This window comes from Saccopteryx leptura, chromosome 6 (assembly GCF_036850995.1).
Source record: "Saccopteryx leptura isolate mSacLep1 chromosome 6, mSacLep1_pri_phased_curated, whole genome shotgun sequence".
NCBI lineage: Eukaryota > Metazoa > Chordata > Mammalia > Chiroptera > Emballonuridae > Saccopteryx > Saccopteryx leptura.
Genome location: NC_089508.1, coordinates 14,691,507 through 14,710,665, shown reverse-complemented (window position 1 = coordinate 14,710,665; position 19,159 = coordinate 14,691,507). Strand labels below are relative to the sequence as shown.

Here is a 19,159-nt window from a genome sequence, read left to right as displayed (position 1 = left end):
ACTGTGATCGAAAGGAGGCAATGAAAAAATAAAAGACCCCCTCCTCTTCCATAATGAAGTCTACCTGGATTTAGCCTGGTCACACGTCTCTTTTCATAACCATTAAAGATATTTGTAATGTGTGAAAATCTCTAGAAGAGTCAGAATTGTGCCTGAAAACATAATTCCACACAAATCAATATTTGACAAAAAGCAAGAGCTTGGAGATGATGTTTCAAAAAGCTTGTTTAATTTTTTGGACACATTATCTTGTTTGGTAAAACCAAATAATTTATAATCCAGGATCCCTTTGCAGAGTCAAATTAACAAACAGTTAATAACAGCCTGTAGCTACACAGATTACAGCCCAGATCCCTAACTACATGAGACTTTAGGTAAATAATTTCTCTTTCTTCAGCCTATCTCAGTTTCTCATCTGTAAATTGAATACATTGGACTAAGCAATCTCAAATGCTCCCTTCAATATGGACTACTGGATTTGGTGAGAAGGACTTCGAGAAACAGACGGGAGAGTTCTAGGATTTAAACAGGGCTTTGGGTTCCATTAGGCAGGACGGTTGGTATTGAAAAGCTATTCGCGTGCTTGTTCTTCTATAGTCAGAAAGGTCATTGATACGGGTAATAATACGTAAAGGAAGAAGAGTGGGATAGTGCCCCGTGGGAGGGTCAACTCCCGGGATTTTTCTGGTACTAGCAGAGGAAGAAGAGCATTCGGCTGCTAGGCAACTGCGCCAACACGGGCGGTGGTGGAGGACCCCAGTCGGAGGTGTTTAAGTTTCTGCCTTTTAATTTAGTCACCGAGCCCCCCCCCCCCTTTTTAATGAATAAAATTTGTAGCCTTTAAAAGTACACATTTTTCTGCACCAACTTTTGGCAAGCCCTAGCTGAGCTCTGATCGCAGGGATTTTTCTCTCTCCTCTCAGGCGCGCTGCGGGCGCCCCTGACCAGGCCCCGCCGCCGCGCGTTGCTGGGCAGAGCGGAATGCCAGCGGCTCCTGGGTCCCCGCCCTCCCTGGGTCCGGCCCTGGCCCTGGCCCTTCACAGGCGGCGCTCGGCAGCCATGGGCTCGGAGATGGAACCGCTTCTCCTGGCCTGGAGCTACTTTAGGCGCAGGAAGTTCCAGCTCTGCGCCGATCTGTGCACGCAGGTGCTGGAGCAGTCCCCTTATGACCAGGTACCTGCCGGACCCCATCAGCCCTGTGGATCCTGGCGGCGAGGCCGAGGGCTCTCGGGGATGCTCAGGCCCCCGGGCGGGGACTCCGGGGAGATAGGCCCGGGTGATTGACAGTCCGCATAGGCGCCTGAAGCGACACCCCTGCAGCCGTGGCCGGCGGGTGCCTGCCTGTCCGCTGCGTACCCGAGTCCCGGAGGGACCCACGATTGCTGTGCCGTGATCGCCCCCTCCTCAAACTTTCAAGTGTCCCTGGAAGGAACACTTAAAGCCCTGACTTTTACTTTGTTGAGGAACTTCGATCGTTCACCTCTACTCGCACATGGATGGGCTCTTCAAGCTCGCTGCATGTGCGTTGTTAATTTCTAAAACAATTATATATAAACATAAAGATTGGTAACTTCCCACTTCCTGCTGGAATAGCTGCCTTTTCAGTTTTGGATCAAATGTGTGATTCTTCCACTTCATCTTAGGAGTGGTTTTCGAGAGTGAGGAGCCTTTGATTTGGGGGCAGGAGTGCAACTTGAGGCAAATACTGCAAATTAGAGGAATCAAGGAGGGGAAAGGATACATTTATTATTAGGAGGGAAAGATGGGGGAAATTTTCCCCCCTAAAAGAAGGAGTGATGGTTTTGACTAAAAGACATCTTAAATAAACTACAGTAATAGTTTAACTTCTCTGAAATCAAGTGTAATATTAAATAAAGTGAGTGAAAAGGTCATATACTGTGCGTGTGAGAGGTACAAGTCTGGTTCACAGGTAGTTCCCAGAAGAGGCAAAAAAAGGAGAAGAAGAGAGCTTAGAAGCAGAGCTGTGGCAGTTTGTCAGTAGTTCTAGTAAATGCAAAATATAGTTCTTGTGTCCCAACTTTTCCTCTAGTTAGAAAAAGGAAAAGTACAGGGGAGATGCATAAGTAGATAGAGGCAGGAGTGTGAACATTGCTCCTGGGCTCTGCCTTAGGTCCCAGCAAATGGGTGGAGAGTAATCTGTCCTGTGAACAGTTTGGCCTTCAGATAGATAGTACATCTCCCCTAGATGACAAGCGTGTTTCTTGGGACAGTAGTACCACAGATGCTGTTCAGAAAAAAAAAAGAAAAATTCATGAGTAAATAGGGGATCATGACAACATATTCACCCATTTACATTTGTATGACAAAAATTACAGTCCTGTGATGTACCAGACAATGTTCTAGGCACGATGGTTTTCAAGAACTTTCTATGCTGTTTTCATTTTCCCACTGAGTGAGGGTAGTTTCCATTCTGTGCTCTAGAGAACACTGATCTCGAGAGCTGCTCAGTGAAAGTGTCCTCATTAAGTGCGTTTGGGAAATGCAGATTCCCTTATTAGAGATTCAAGTTTCATACCGAAGCTTCTGAGAAGTTCTGAAGAACAGGAACTTAATTTTGCCTAGTTATTATTAACCTAATAGTTCTGAAACTTATTTGACCACTGGTTCCTTTTTTGGCAACCATCAAGAGTCAGATATCTTGGCTGTTAGCATCCTAGGGGGATGTTGTCATGTTGGGAAATGTTATAGACAAAGCTACAGTGTTTTTATTAATGGTTAAGACCCTATAATCTTAATGACAGAATCATAGTGGCGTTTAGTATCTATAAGTTTAGATTCAGTTTGGGTTAAGCACTGTAATCAGGACTTCATATGTGTTCAGTTCAATGACCTTTTATGGAGTGCTTACTACTTCCCAGGCATACGTTCTATAAATTGTATGTATTCCTATGCTTAGAATAACCTTGTAAAGGAGGTAACAAAAGTAATAGCTAACATTTATTATTTACTCTGTGTCAGGTTTGCAAGAGGGTCTTATATGTTATCTCATTTAAGCCTCAGCTATTTTTGGAAGTTGGTACTATCTCCCCCATTTTTCAGATTGGGCACACTGAGGCACAAGGTGAAGTAATTTGTCCAAAGTTACAAAGCCCATCAGCGCATTCCCTTTGTTTGTACTATGCCGCGTCTTTGTTGTTTCATAGCCTAATTTTTGAAAATGTTTCTGAACTTTTCCTAGTCTTATTTTCCTATCTATTCTGACTTTTTCAAGATTTTTTTTTTTCCAGAGACAGAGAGAGGGATAGACAGGGACAGACAGACAGGAACAGAGAGAGATGAGAAGCATCAATCATCAGTTTTTCGTTGCGACACCTTAGTTGTTCATTGATTGCTTTCTCATATATGCCTTGACTGGGGGGCTACAGCAGATCGAGTGACCCCTTGCTCTAGCCAGCGACCTTGGGTCCAAGCTGGTGAGCTTTTGCTCAAACCAGATGAGCCCGCGCTCAAGCTGGCAACCTCAGGGTCTCGAACGTGGGTCCTCCGCATCCCGGTCCGATGCTCTATCCACTGCACCACTGCCTGGTTCAGGCTCAAGATGTTTTTTAAGTGGGAAAGAATTTTGACATATCTGTGTCTTGGACGAAAGGCTCTGAGAAGCCCTGAAGGAAGAAGATCTGCCCATCTTTTATGAAGCCAGGTTTCTGAAACTGACTTGACCACTGGTTCCTTGTTGGGGAGGACAGAGGTACAAATATCTCCCTTGTTATCCTGGGAGATGTCGCTCTGGGAAAATGCATAGGCAAAGCAGTAGGGCTTTTAGTCATGGTTAAGAAGGGGTCACAGAGAAGATCTTGGCTCCTTTCTTTTTACCTAGGAAGAATAAGATACCAAATTAATTACTTCGTTTAAAAGCTCCCAAATTAGTAGCTGTACCAGGTAAGAAATTGGGTGTTTTATTTGGCTTATAATATAGTTCCCATTAGGCCTTACTGGCCCTCTTGCAAGATTAAAATGTCACAGAGTATGTTTGGTGGAACTGTGATTTTGATAATGACAATGAAGGGAAAAAAGGACATAGGTTCATACTGAGAAATACTGCTGTTGTCATTGGTTAACCATTAGATCATTATGGCAACAGGTCTTGGTAGGTCCCGGCTTGTTCCGTTAGCCTATTTGTTATGGATTTGATACTTCATAATGTGATACATAATTAATTTCTAATACTATAGATGGTTTTTAAAAGTGTTATTCTTCATTACTGTTTCATTGTTATGAGCAGGGGTGGATATGTTCAGCTAGTCCAAAGTCAAGAGTAAGCCTAGGAGAATCAGGACCAGATGTAAGAGAAATTTATCTTATTTTTTTCCTTTCTAGTCCTTTTTACTTATTTTGCTGAGGTAGTTTATTTAAGAGGAATGATATATGTTGCCAGAAACAACTAGTGTCTCACCAGTGGTAGAGTTGAACTTGATGTTACTTTGCCAGACTGGGCTTTGGATGTCTGGAAAGAGCTTCTGAAAATCTTACAGGGTTCCTTCATGTTAGTTATTCTCTGAGCCAACCTTTAAACACCATACCTCTGCACTGCATGCTTTCCTTACCGCCAATTTAGGTATTTTGAACCCAGTTGTTATTTCACTTGGTAAATATTTCCCAGTCTGATTTTCCCAAGCTTGAAGAAATCCTGCTTTTTTTCTTGATTAATTTTTTTTTAACATTTACATTAGAATGCTGATGCAATTAGTAAAGAGCTTTAGGAAGCTTAAGGAGGTTCCTTTGAGTAGAAGCAACAATTCTTCTTCCTTTCCTTAGAGCCCAGGACGGCAGGTCTGTACGGTACTCACGGAGTTTGGCATCAACAGCTGTCGCTGGGTATTTGCTGAATGAGTGCCTCGGTCAGATGCATATGTGTGTTTTGATGGCGTTATTCCTGTGCACCAGCTTCTCTGTTGATGAAGGTGGCTCTCTCCCCACCTCTTGCCCCCCATCCTTAATTCTCAGCACCATTGGTTCTTAAGTGTACATTTATCTTTTCAAATAGATGTAATGGCATTATGGACATACTTAATTCATTTCTTGTTAATTAGTCCAGAAAATTCTTCCTGAATCCCACCAGGAGAGTGTTCCTAATAGTAATGATCTTCGTTGGTGTTTCTTACAGAGTTCTCATTGTTTCAGTGGAGCAATGATGGAGAGACTTCCGGTCTATGAAGAGCTAACAGATGTGAGAGCGCCCCGCAGTAGCTGGTTTATCTTCCTGGGTCCCATTAGCTTTTTCTTTGAGACTTCTAGAAAGACTCCTTTTAAAGAAGAGGACTTTCCCTTCATAGCTATTCGAATGACCACTCCTGTGCTACCAAACTGATTTTAGCACAAATGAGTGACTCGGAGGCAGGGCCAGGACACATAGAAGAGCAAGGAGATTAAAGTATTTCTTCTTAGAGCCAAATGGATTCATTTTTCCTCTTCCTTTTTATTTCTCAGAACAAAATAGCTTTTGCTTTTGATGTTGTTTTTTTCACTTGATTTTTCTTGTTTTTCTCCCAGATGAGGAGAAGGTCCCTAAAGCGATTGTTATGTGTTAAACTTTCTAGAAGCTTGTCCAAGGAGCTTCGAAAAGATAACATTTCGGTTTTGATACATCAGACTTTTTAGATGAAGCCTACCTTTGAGACTATTTATCCTACATTTTATTTCTCCTTTAAGAGATATCATTTTGATATACTGCCATCAAAAATATTTAATTAGTGCCTTGTGCTTTGTATTAGGACAAGCTGGATAATATTTTAATTTGATTCTTGCCAAAACTGGGGTGGTCAGGCTGGCCAGAGAGAGGTGACATGCTACGGAATAGCATGCTTCCTCAGAGCAGTGCATTTTTATTTGGATGCAGAAAGACTGAGGGGAAGGCTGAGTGTAAATAACATGGTGGCTGATAACGGGGGAGGGTTCATGGAGAAGATGGATTCCGAACTGCTTTTCCCAGATGCAGAACGGTGAGAAACAGAGGGCAGGGTCTGTGAGCATGAAGGACATCAATTAAAGATTTTGGTCAGTTAAGAATAAAGAGAGAAGGATAACTGGTTAATTTAGCATTGTTTCCCCATTTGATAGCATTGAGTAAGAACTAGCAATTCACAGAGAGGTGTTTTCTTTTCTCAAAGTGTTCTTTGAATCGTGACGGAATAAGTGGTTCAGAGTTATAAGACATAAGGGAGCAAGGCAGAACGGTCTTCTGTGCACCGGTCTGCCCGCGAGGGAAGGGCTGCTCTCACGGCCCACGGCGGTCATCCTGATTAGTTGCTTAATCTGATTACTGTTCTTTGTGCTCCGTACGGCAGACTCAGGCTTTAAACCCAGTCCTGCTGTTTTAGCTCCATTATAATTAAACAGGTCATAAAACAGGGAGGTTTTTAATGACACTGGGGTAGATTTCCAAATTATTTTTAATTTTAAATTTATTATATTTTTTTTTAAGAGAGAGAAACATTGATTTGTTCCACTTAGTTGTACATTCATTGGTTGCTTTCTGTATGTGCCCTGATTGGGAATCAAACCCACAACCTTGGCATATTGGGATGATGCTCCAACCAACTAAGCTACCCAGCCAGGACAGATTTCTAAATTACTACAATTAGTGATTCTGGAAGGGGGAGGATTAGCTGTATATCAGAATGGGGATAATTTACATTCTCCTTCCCCACCCCCACTCTCTGCTTGTAGTGTGAGATAACAGAGAGGAGGGGTTAATATTGTCAGTGTCTTGCAGGTGGAGGAAAGGCTGAAAGTCACTGGCTTAGATGAAAGATGGGAACCAGGGCTCCCCAACGAGCTGTCAGTTAGTAGTTGGTTGAGACAACTATGTGGTGATCCAAGCCAAAAAACACCTTTCTGTGTGATCATCTAATTTATTTCCTCTTTGGGGCTATGGAAACTTAGTCACAATCTTTTGAGTCTTCATTTGATGATTTTATATTCCTACTGAATTATACAGATTACATTCCTACTGAGCTACTTGGTCACTAAATCTCCCTAACCTTCTGAATCATCCATTTCTCTGTTTTCTTGCATTTTTTCCCCTTCCTATTATAGTTGAATTCTGAAAAATAGCTCAGCAGGTCAGATTCATTAGCCAGAAATGAGTATTGGTGGCACATTCAAGTGAGTTAGGAAGTCACATTCAGAATGATGTGGAGATTTCATTCCCTGGAGCAATAGCAGCGACCTAAGAGGAAGCTTACCATCGGGAGGATGGGAGGAAGCACACTGATGTGAACTGAAGTTGATGCTGATGACTGTTTGCTGGTTCTAGGCAGTGCCACTCGACTGTCCGTGGCCTCTTGCTCACTTTGAAGGAGATTCAAAGGGAAGTTTTTCTTTTTCCTAGTGAGAGAGAGACAGGGACAGAGACAGGGACAGACAGGGACAGGCAGACAGGAAGGGAGAGAGATGAGAAGCATCAACTTGTTGTTGTGGCACTTTAGTTCATTTATTGCTTTCTCGTATGTGCCTTGACTGGGGGGCTCTAGCTGAGCCAGTGACCCCTTGCTCAATCTAGTGACCTTGGGCTCAAGCCAACGATCATGGGATCATGTCTGTGATTCCACACTCAAGCCAGATGAGCCTGCACTCAAGCCAGTGACCTCAGGGTTTTGAACCTGGGTCCACAGCGTCCCAGGTTGATACTCTATCCACTGGGCCACAGCCTGGTCAGGCCACAATGAAGTTTTAATCTGATGTGCCATAACTGGGAGTTGCTTCTGAGTTCTGAAAAGGGAAGTCATAGAGAGTTTGGTGCTTTTCCATTCATTGTGTAAATGTTTTATAGAGAAATTCTGTGTGACTGACAACTTCCTGTTGAAGGGGCTACAACCTTACACTTCATTAACAATGATAGTGTATATGAAAGAATCCTGAAATTATTACATTTCCTTAAAGTGCAAGGTTTTCTGCTGTAAAGAAGGCACTATTACTCTAAAGTGAGAGGAGGACTAGGTCCTGGAGGTGGTGTGGCTTGTTCAAGGTCACGCCATAAGGGGCTTCCTGAGGAGCAAGCCCAGGTCTGCCTCCAGGGTTAGGCCTGGTGCTTCTCACCTGTGTGGATATCCATGGAAATAATTTGCTAGAGCAAGTGGACCTAACTTGTGGTTCCCTTTGTGGGTGGGTTCATTGAAATCACACAACTATTGTTGAGAGAGATCCAGAGATGTAGGTCTCGGTAATTTAAGAAAGGTTTTGTCCTATCTCTAAATGACAACATCCTGAGTCCTTTCTGTCACAGCCGTGCTGCTCCGATGGCCTCCAGGCCAGCCAGGCAAAGCCTGGGTCTCCCCCGGCCTAGAGTACTCTGCTCTCCAGGCTTGCTATGTATGGTCTCACGTTCTCAGTGAAGTATGATACATGCTGTTGACCCAGGCTGTCTAGGTTCGTATACTGCCTGTATTCCTTGACCCGAGATTTCTCAGCTGTAAAATGGGGATGATAATACAGTGGTCCCTTGTATATTGCGGGGTTAGGTTCCAGAACCCCCTGCGATAGGTGACAATCTGCCAAGTAGTGACCTTATATTTATTTTATTATTTACATATATTTTAAGGCTTTATTAACCGTCCCCACACTCTTATAAACATTTCCCACACTATTATAAACACTTCCTATGCTCTTAAACACTTTCTACACTCTTAAACCTAAATAAAATCCCACGATACAGCGAAAAATCTGCGATACAAAATTAGACATATACAATTTAAATATCTGTGATACAGTGAGACCATGAAAAGTGAACCACAATATGGCCTGGGATGACTCTATACCTACCTCAAAGGCTTGTTGTGAGGGTTCAGTTCATTAATACATTGTAAGTGGTCAGCAATGTTGGCTGCTATTGTCTCTATAGCTAGAGGTATTTGCATGTAGGATTCTGTCCTTTATGTTTTTCTGGAAGGATTTTTGGTAATCTGGAAAGCATCTGTGAGGAAAGTGTCCAGTGAAATTGATGATAAAATGATACTGACTATAGTTCATAGATTACTGGCACACTGTCATTGCCAGAATAATCTCTCTCCCTTTTTTCTGACTTCCTTCTCTCTCGTGTTCTTTTTCTCTCCCCTCCATCTAAGTCATCTATAACTGGTCCATAACTCGAGTCTAGCATTTAACATGTATTGTAGCTCACTGGATCACGGGCTCTCCCCCACAGAGGACTCTCAGTGCCTAGCAGAGTGCGCGGGGTGCCGGAAGAATGTTGCGGAGTGAGTGTGTTCTCTGGGCCCTGTCTCCACCTTCCACTCATACAGCCTGCCTGCCTCTGCGTCTTCTCATCCTCGGTGCCTCTCATTTTCTTCTCTCCCCTTCTCACTTCACATCATTTTCCTGCGTGCTATTTACAAACACACTCCTGAGGGACACTGGAGTGTGACAGAGCACGAAGGCCTTCCTCAGAGAGCGGAGCGTCGAGGCTGGGCTGGGAGGTCCAGCCCGGCCTTGGGGAGTCTTCCTGCCCATGGTGAACAATAAGCATCTCCTTTAGTTGTTTTCTCTTCCATTGCGAGCACTGTCTGCAATCAGCTCTGCTAAACCCTTAACCCCTTTCTGTATGGAACTTACCTTGTGTCTCTCCTACACTTTCCCTGTCAATCCTGCCATGTTATTTCCAACTCATCTTTTATCTCCAAGATGCACCAGCAAGAAAGAGCTCTGGCTTTGTGTAACCTTGGGCGAATTACATGACATCTCTGAATTTGTTTTAGTCTTTGTGAAGTGGATAATATCACTTACCTGCCTCTCTCAGATGGTTGCTATGATATGAGTATCAGATGAGCTACTGGGCCATGTATACAAATAGGTAAAGAAAGAATAGAAGGGGTTACTTCTGTCACCTCATTTCCTGTGACAGCGTTCCTCTAAGCATGACTGTGGGAAATGTGTACTTTTCCTAGATCTTTCTTACGCACGGTGGAATTGGAAACCTCCAGTCGCTGTATTCGTAGTTGCTGTTTTGTGTTTGGTTCAGCTGGTTGATAACTGTTCTCGGAAGCCCGCCCTGGAGGGCTGTCACTTTCTAGCCTGGCTGAGCCTTTTTCTCCCATTCCCACCATGTGCCAAGGGAAAGAAACTCATCCTGTCACGGAGACCAGATAGTTTACACATTGCTTGCACACAGAATAATTCTTAAAGAAATATTTAGGGTATTTCTTTTGGATTTTAGATCTATAGAAAATGAGGCAAACAAAGATTTTTTTTTTTTTATCTTTCCTATTTCTGTGTCTTAGTAAATTTTTCAGTAAAACACACTCAGGTATTCAACAGAGGCTGCTGACTTGTAGACATGTAAGTATAGAGGTTTTACCAATAAATTTTGTTATAAGTCTGGTCTTTTATCAATAGATTTTTATTTAATTTGGACAGAAAAAAACCCCTCTGTGTTATCAGCACCTGGCACTAATATATATTATGTAGTCTATTTGTAAAAAGCACATTATAGTCAGAATTCATTTATCTTTAGCCACTAGTCCCATTACATTTATATTAAATAGAAGGGGTAGAGTATGAAGATTTTCCTTCTCCTTCCCACGTGATTCAAGTCTGAATGTTTTAACCACTATGAACTTATTTTGAATATAAAGAAATGTTTCCTTGGTACAGTTGTCAAGTTATTTTTAATTTGTCAAATTTATTTTAATACTGCGTCTTTATTGAACAAACAGTTAAGATATCTTTTCTGTGCTCTAAATGAGTTTAGAGTAGTTAGAATTTTCCAATCATAGAACATTTAGTACTCTTCAGAGTATATTAGTTTTACAGAATTCCTGAGAGCACTTGTGGGGAAAAATTAAAGTTAATATTTTGATTTTTATTGAGTGATTTTCAGTTCACCTACATATACTTGGTTAGTCATTAAAACTTTTTATTTTAGAAACTGTATGTCTTAAAAATGTTTACTACCTTCTTAATGCTTCCCAGGAGCCAGGTGCTGAGTTGCCGGTTTCTCAGGTAAAGGGTTAGCTGCAACCTTTCGTAGAGAATACTTTAATTATGTTGCGTAGTTGTCGCTATAGATTAGAAAACTCGCTGCATATCTACCTGCGGTGTTATGGAATTAGCCATATCCACCTTGCATTCTGTACCTTCTTATATAAACTATTATATTTCTAATACTTTTGTGTCTGTGGATGGGTAGCCTTGTAGAACTCATGCAGTCTATTCAGTAAGCCTTGGAGCTCGTTGGCCAGAAGGATGAGAATACAGGAAAGGGAGCCCGGGCCATGTAAAAGGAGCAGGAAGCCAGCAGAGCACAGGTGTGGGAGAAGGCTGATGGGTAGGACGTGCCTGGAGTAAAGAGCAGCCCGGTTCTGCTTCCGAAGGTCTTGGTTTTGGACAGAGCTGCCGGTTGCAGTGAAGAGGGAAGGAAGGCACAGTGGCCAGACCACCACATCTACCAAATCAACTAGGTTAGAGGTAGGTGGTCAGAGACACCTGTCAGCTGGGGAAGGCACAGCGCGTGAGGGAGAGAGGGGTCGCCTGGCCGGTGGAACTTTTAACCCAAGTGGGTTTCCAGTTAAGTCTGGGAATAAGGAGAAGGGAGGAAAGAGCTGTACACCAGAGAGCTTAAGTGTTGCCAGGCATCTGCCCTGCCAAGTCGAGAGGCTTTTAGGTGTTTCTTTTTGTAGGTTAATAAGCGATTTGAACCTTATATGGGTTCATATGTATAATCATCAACCCTTTTAGAAGAAAGCAATATTCAAAGGACCCTTATGGAGGCCTGAGTAGTATCAAACAAATTCCATAAGTAGGTTAAAATGTAGTTCTCTGTTCTTTCAAATATGCCATTTGTCTTTGAAATGTTTATAACCCTGATTTCCAAATTGATAGATGCTGCAAAACTATTTTTTGCATAGGTACAAGTCATTTAAAAAGATCTAAATTACAGAGCTTTAATGTGCTTTTTTATTTTCAGTAATTTTGGAATATTTTGCTTAAAATTAAATTCAAACATCAATAATTTGCATTGTGCGATTTTAAAACTGTAAATGGCATTTGAGGGTTTCAAACTAGCACAGGGACTTCATGAAAGATCAGTACTTAGTCTTACGTTTCTGGTATGTTACCGTAGACTCAATTACCCACTGGGTAGTAAACTAGATAAATAAATAAACAAACAGATAGAGAGGGAGCAACGCCGACTGGATTCTTCCCAGCTCACTGTTCACACTTTCTGCCTCTCTTCTTTGGCACATTCTTACAACTTCAAAATAAATGAGGTTTTACAATAATAATTCAATCTATTGTGCCTGAGTTTTCATTTTCATAGACTAGGCACTGTCAAATGTTACTGATTCTTATGATGTCAAAATCAGGTTGGGGGGGGGGGAGGGAGGAAGGAGAAGGAGGGGATGGAGGGAGGGGAGGGAGGGGGTGGAGGGAGGGGAGGGGCACAAAGAAAACCAGATAGAAGGTGACGGAAGACAATTTGACTTTGGGTGAGGGGTATGCAACATAATCAAATGTCAAAATAACCTGGAGATGTTTTCTCTGAACATATGTACCCTGATTTATCAATGTCACCCCATTAAAATTAATTAAAAAAAAATCAGGTTTGACACACTGTTCTCTGGGTTTTAGTCTAATGATAACCTGGAACAATTGTTTCTTATATGCTTTTAACTGCTGCCCTTGCATTCTGTGTTGAGGAACAGAACAATTGAAACGTTTCCCGGGGGCAGTATAATTTTTATCTTTTCATATGTTTATTTTTATAACTAAAATGGGATTAACCTCACAAGAGGTAGAACAGGATCAGCATTTTCTCGATGCTGTCCAGCAGATGGTTGCCTCCAGAATAATCTGTAGACTCAGTAGGTGAATGAGATGGGATTACATTTCACGGATCAAAAGGAAATAATTGATGTGATGATCACTCATTTAGAGTGGGAGAATCTATGCTTTTTTCTTTAAAGTAAGTTCCTAAGCATCTATTAGTTTTGTGGACTTCACAGTACTTCCAATACACAGGTATTTCAATTAGTGACATAAATTGCATGACCCTGTCATTTTTCAGTAAGTTATACATGTCTGATCAAGTTAATTTATATATATTTTTTCGGATTTAAGGGGCAGTTTGGATCACAGACTGTGCTTTCTTATGCATTTTATTTTAATCACTGATTAGTTTTGAACTTTAAAAAGATTTAAATAGGCAGAGGATTTTTGAGCTGTGACACATATTTGGCTTTTTTCCAAAATAAAATTTTTAATTTTTTAAAAGCCAAAGCCCCATCTGCTGTTTTTTATTAAAGTCTCAAGAATTGTTCACATTGCCAAGAGCAGTTCTTTGAATACATTCTGATGTTGAACCTAGTTAGCAGTGAGATGAGACTTTCCAGGTCATTTCTGGTTAGGACAGAAGGAGAGTCAGGAAGATTAATATTCCCAAATACTGATGAAATTTAAAATTTAAGAATGGGTTAAGTAGGTTTTATTACAGAGCTCTAAATATCAAAAATTCACATTCTTTCTACTTAAAAATTAGATTTTTAGAAATTGGAACAAAAATAACTACCTTTTTGAAAAAGTGACTTCTTGTGGAATAAAAAAAATTTTTTTTTTAATGTTCTTACTTGGTTTCTGAAGTATTTATTCATTTGGTGAGGGAGGGAGTAGTGGATTTACTTTCCTATGTTTTGCTTGGCCTAATATAAAAAATTTGCACTTCCTTAATATTTGAGAGGTTAGTAGGAAGACAGATATCAAGAAGCATGATGGATTGGACAATGAGCTAAAGTCTGGACATGAAAATTATTAAAAAATATGTGCATGGATAATTAACACACACCCAACTATATAAATGATACTATAATAATAAAAATTTGGCTTTTAGAAAGTCAACTTAGCGAGGACTTCAAATCATAGTATCAAAGCTCCATCAGCTCCTCACCGCCAGGATTCAAGTTCATAGACCTGGGTGTGGCATACCGGGTCCCTCTCCTACCTGCCCTGCCCTGTTCTCCAGCGTCTCTGACTGCTGCCTCAGCTGAACCCGATTCTTCAGCCAGACTCAACTCTCTTGGAGCTGCCAAACTAGCCTGCTCCGTCCTGCTCCTGGCTTTGCCTGGCACGCTTCCCAGCCTTGGCCACGGGGCCAAACTCGACTCTTCCCTCTACGCCAAGGCAGCTAGCTGGGTCTCTTTCTCCTCCACAATCTTGTTACTACACTTTCCCCATAACACTGAACTTGTCATGAGCTACAACTAGGACTGCGGCCTACTCATCTCATTTCCCAGGACCTGGCTAGCTCAGAGTTAAATATGGGAGTGAGCCTGCTGAACCAACCAGCGAAGCCCACTTCCCGCTTTCCTGTTTCACCCGAAAATGCTGCAATCCTTCTTCCTGTCCACCAGAGGGTGCTGAGCAAAGAATGTGCTGAAACACTGAAGCCATCACATACTTGCAGGGCAGCCAGTATGTGGGGACTTAAATCAGGATTACTTATTTCCATCTTTGAAGTGAAAGTAAACCATTAGTCTAATGATAACTTCCTTATTCCCCAAGAATAGCTGTATAGATCTGGCAGTTTTCCTTGTATTTTATGGGTAAAAACCTCAGGTTGTTTCTATACTTTGGTGATTCCCAGTTAGATGCAGTTCCGATTGGAATTGATTTTTTTTTTTTACAAACAAATTAGTTTTTTTGAGTTCATATTTTGCTCATTCAATTGTATTAAATTTACACACAACATTTGAACCATTTAATTCTAACTTATCTGATAGGATTCCAGTGAACCTCAACCAGAAAAGTACAAGCCAAAAAACCAATCATCTAACATGTAATTTTACCTTAGGAACCTAAATATATCGTGAAGAGTTTCTTTATTCCCATTAAAATGAAAGCATGAAGATTTTCTTTTATCTTTTTTCCCCATTGATTTGAGAGACAGAAAGGAAGAAAGTGGGGGAGAGAGAGAGAGAAGCATCAACTTGTTTCACTTAGTTGTTCGCTTTAGTTGTGCACTCATTGATTGCTTCTCCAAAGTGTCCTGGCGGGGGTCAATCCTGTGACCTTTGGCGTACCAGCTGGACGCTTTATCCACTGAGACACCCAGCCAAGGCCCTTTTGTCTTAAAAAAAAAAAGTTATATATGCATTCCAATTACTTTAAGCCCATGAAGAGATCTCTACTTTTAATTCCTATAAAACTATTTTCCATACCACACTTGCACTGTTTGGCCTTGTCAGATATTCCAACAGGTGATGTGTTCAGGGAAATTAGGAATGCTGTTTTAATCCCGTGTTCCATCTCAGAACCTAGCCCAATGCTGTATTTAGGAGGTGCTCATAGATGTGAACTGACTGACTAACCACACCCCAAGGTCCTTATGGGGGACAATGCGGGCTGCTTGTAGCTCTCAGGTGTCCCCCTTACAGTCCCTTCGTCTTCACTCCGCACACTTCACAGCCAGAGCCCACGGACATGTTTCCCTTGTCAGACGATAGTTCCATGCTGCTGCTTCAAGACCTGCCTTCCTTCCATATTGTCCCTAGGACACCAAGCTTTATTGTTCTCTGCTGTTTTCTAGTGAAGCAGAAAGGTACACATTTCTGATAAAGTAGTTTCAAGTGTTTAATGAGATATTTGATTGTGTACATCTTTTCATCTAATTTTTCATGGCAAGGCAAAGCTGATAAGATATTCTCCAGATTCCTTTATTACCTTTTCCCTTTTCCCACCACTTTCTAGCAGTTTGTCTACTGACTGGATCACGAAGCAGCCAAGACTGTGCTGATGAGTTATTGGGAATTGGGAGAAATTGATCTTAGTTAATTCAACATTTTGGGAATACCTATTGTGTACAAAAGCCATAGGTTTTATGGAAAATTTAAGAGTGAACAAGGTTAAAAACAAAACAAAACTTGTGTTCTAGGGAAGGGAGGGCTTACCTATCTAATCTATGCCCAAATAATTATGGTGTTTGTTGCATATGGTAAGTACATAATAGTAGAAGTATAAAGAGAATGCTCTGTGAGACAGACAAGAGGGGACTGGTTTAGAGTTGAACTATCAGAGAAGTCATCGTGTAGGGCTTAGCACAGAAGTAGGTAGGCACAAAGAGCACCGTCGTTGTAACCATTTGTTTTCAAATTATTATTCTAGTAAAATTTTTTCTAAAGATCTTATTTTACCTATAAAAAGGCATGTTGGAAGGCCACTAGATAATTATCACCCTTTTATTTATTAGGTAATTGATATGTTGGTTGTTTTGCAATAGATAATGACCTTTCCTTCTTCTATTAGTTTCTTGACATGGTCCTTTAAATTAGTATAATGTGTAAACATGCATAATAAAAAAAAAAAGATAACAGTAAAGGATGGCTGGCTTCTATAGGCTTCGCAGTCCTCCTAACGCTTTTAATATATGCTTTATTTTATCCATGCTTTTTAGGCAGCTTGGATTTTAAAAGCACGAGCACTAACTGAAATGGTATACGTCGATGAAATTGATGTAGGTCAGGAAGGGATTGCGGAAGTGATACTGGATGAAAACGCCATTGCTCAGGTTCCACGTAAGTGTCGGCTTTCCAGTTAAGCAAATGAAATGCCGTCAGGAGGAGGAAGTCTTGCATTATAAAAGAAACAGAAAGACATTGTACACATGAGAAAACATTACCTCAAGTAAATGGTCCCTATTCTGCCTGATGGCACATAGACTTTCCTTCCACAATTCAGTTATATTGTTTTAAACTGAAGGTGTGAGATTGATGTATAACAATCTTTCATTTAAAAATATTTTATAAAAATGCATTCTGAATTGCTTATCTAATATATCAGAAGATTGCTTATCTGAGAGTATAAACACAGGAAGCATCTAAAGAACTAGTGTTCTAAAAGGATTTTCAAAAAATGATCATCCAAAAACATCACGTTATTGTAATAATTGAAGATGACTTACCCTAATGAGTGATGTGAAGTGACCAGGTGATGTGTTGGGCTGTGAATGCCTCTGAGCAATGGTAGTCAACCTGGTTCCTACCGCCCACTAGTGGGCGTTCCAGCTTTCATGGTGGGCGGTAGCGGAGCAACCAAAGTATAAATAAAAAGATAGATTTAACTATAGTAAGTTGTTTTATAAAGATTTATTCTGCCAAACTTAGCGAATATCCAACATAAAGTACTTGGTAAGTAATTATTATTATACGTTTTAACTTGCTGTAACTCTGCTTTATAAATTTTATAAAGTAAAGTGACTTCCCTACTTTATAAATCACCATTACTGTGGAACCGGTGGGCGGTTAGGAAATTTTACTACTAACAGAGATACAAAAATGGGCGGTAGGTGTAAAAAGGTTGACTAGCCCTGCCTCTGAGGATCGTCACAGAAGCCCAGTCCCAGCTTGCAGATGAGCTGGTACAAATGGTATTGGATGATTACCATGACACATGGTGGTCTAGCTGGTAATTTATTAGTTATAACAATTATCAGTCATTTATATTGTTTGGAAAGCTTCAAATAGAAATTGAGAGAAAAAATGTGTTTCATGTTAAAATGTTTTTCTCCTCATCATTTTGCTGTTTTGGAGTTAAAATATCTCAATTCTAGATATTATGGGGAAATGATCTATTGGGAGAAATTTATGAAAAATAAACTCTAGGTGTAAGCCATCATTTGAGGCTTTGGTGCTTCGGAGCCGGCTAGTCTTGAGTTGGAATCCCAGCTCTACTAATGGGTTGACCTATTTACTTAACTGTCTAAACCAGCAATTTTCACCTTTTTTCATCTCATGGCACACATAAACTAATTACTAAATTTCTACAGAATGCCAAAAAATATGTATTTTGCTGATCTGAGCCAAAAAATAAATATAATTTTGATTTATTCACACTGGACAGTCTAAGGGAAAAGAGGTCAGTGCTCTTGACTGAATAGCTATTGCATGTTTTAAAAATTCTTGCAGCACAAAGGTGAAAATCGCTGCTCTAAGCCTTTGCTAAATGGGTTAATACTACCTACCTGACAGACTTAGTGCAAAGATTAAATGCGATAACCTAAGTAACGTGATTGTAGATACTCAATAAATATGTTTCAAACACATTTCCCTAAAATATATTTCCTGTTGTTAATGTCTTTTTCACCAGGCCAGCACATTTCTGAAAATTTGTTATTGACAGTTTTTACCATTTAATAAATAATACATAGGCCCTGGCCAGTTGGCTCAGTGGTAGAGCATTGGCCCAGTGTGTGGATGTTCTGGGTTCCATGCCTGGCAGGGCACACAGGAAAAGCAACCATATGCTTCTCCACCCCTCCCCTTCCTCTCTCTTTCTCTCTCTCTGTCTTTCTCTCTCTCTCTCTCTCTTCTTCTTCTTCTTCTGCAGCCATGGCTTGAATGGTTTGAGCAAGTTGGCCCCAGATGCTGAGGATGGCTCCATGGCCTTGCCTCAGGCGCTAAAATAGCTTGGTTGCCAAGCAACGGAGCAGCAGCCCCAGATGGGCACAGCATTGCCCTGTAGGGGCTTGCCGGGTGGATCCTGGTGGGGGTGCATGCAGGAGTCTGTCTCTCTGCCTCCCTGCCTTCCTGCCTCTCACTTATCAAAAAAAAAGAGAAAGAGAGAAAGAAAAAAAGAAACAAAGAAGAAGAGAGAGAGACAGAGAAAGAAAAAGAAAGAAAGAAAGAAAGAGGGAAAGAAAGAAGGGAAGAAAGAAATAAATTGAATTTATTATCTCACCTCATAGGACCTGGAACATCTTTGAAACTCCCTGGAACCAGTCAGACGGGAGGACCTAGTCCAGCCGTCAGGTAGATACTTCTATTTCATACTCTCTGCCGCTAAGTATTGACTGGACGGTTTGAGAATCTTCCTTCATTGATCTTCTTCGTATTTTAACAATTTACAATCATTACAGGCCAGTCACTCAAGCTGGAAGACCCATTACGGGTTTCCTTCGACCCAGCACCCAGAGTGGGAGGCCCAGCACCATGGAACAGGCCATCCGAACGCCCAGGACCGCCTACACAGCTCGCCCTGTCACCAGCTCGTCCGGAAGATTTGTCAGGCTGGGCACGGTAAGTTCTGTCAGCACTTCCACAGCTTGTATTACCAAGGTAGCATTCTGTTACATCATTTCTCACTATTGTTATCATGGAAAACTACAGGGAAGATCTTTAATGGTGATCCTCTTTACTTACGTTGCCTTTATCATTTT

At 41.1% G+C, this 19,159-nt stretch overlaps 1 protein-coding gene across 5 annotated transcripts in view; it reads left to right on the top strand.

The window, feature by feature from the left end:
* The first annotated feature begins 1,009 nt into the window (after positions 1 to 1,009).
* TTC8 (tetratricopeptide repeat domain 8) overlaps positions 1,010 to 19,159 on the top strand; it is a 44,788-nt gene continuing 26,638 nt past the window's right edge. For 2 of the 5 annotated variants that reach the window (XM_066342568.1, XM_066342565.1), the window contains exons 1-5: positions 1,010 to 1,173; positions 10,927 to 10,956; positions 16,400 to 16,520; positions 18,689 to 18,752; positions 18,860 to 19,019. In XM_066342568.1, coding sequence (XP_066198665.1) covers positions 1,060 to 1,173; positions 10,927 to 10,956; positions 16,400 to 16,520; positions 18,689 to 18,752; positions 18,860 to 19,019 — 489 coding nt within the window. In that variant the 5' untranslated portion in view covers positions 1,010 to 1,059. Of the gene's footprint in view, positions 1,174 to 10,926; positions 10,957 to 11,224; positions 11,422 to 16,399; positions 16,521 to 18,688; positions 18,753 to 18,859; positions 19,020 to 19,159 lie in introns of those variants that run through there. The other 3 variants (XM_066342566.1, XM_066342567.1, XM_066342569.1) reach the window with 3 other exon arrangements.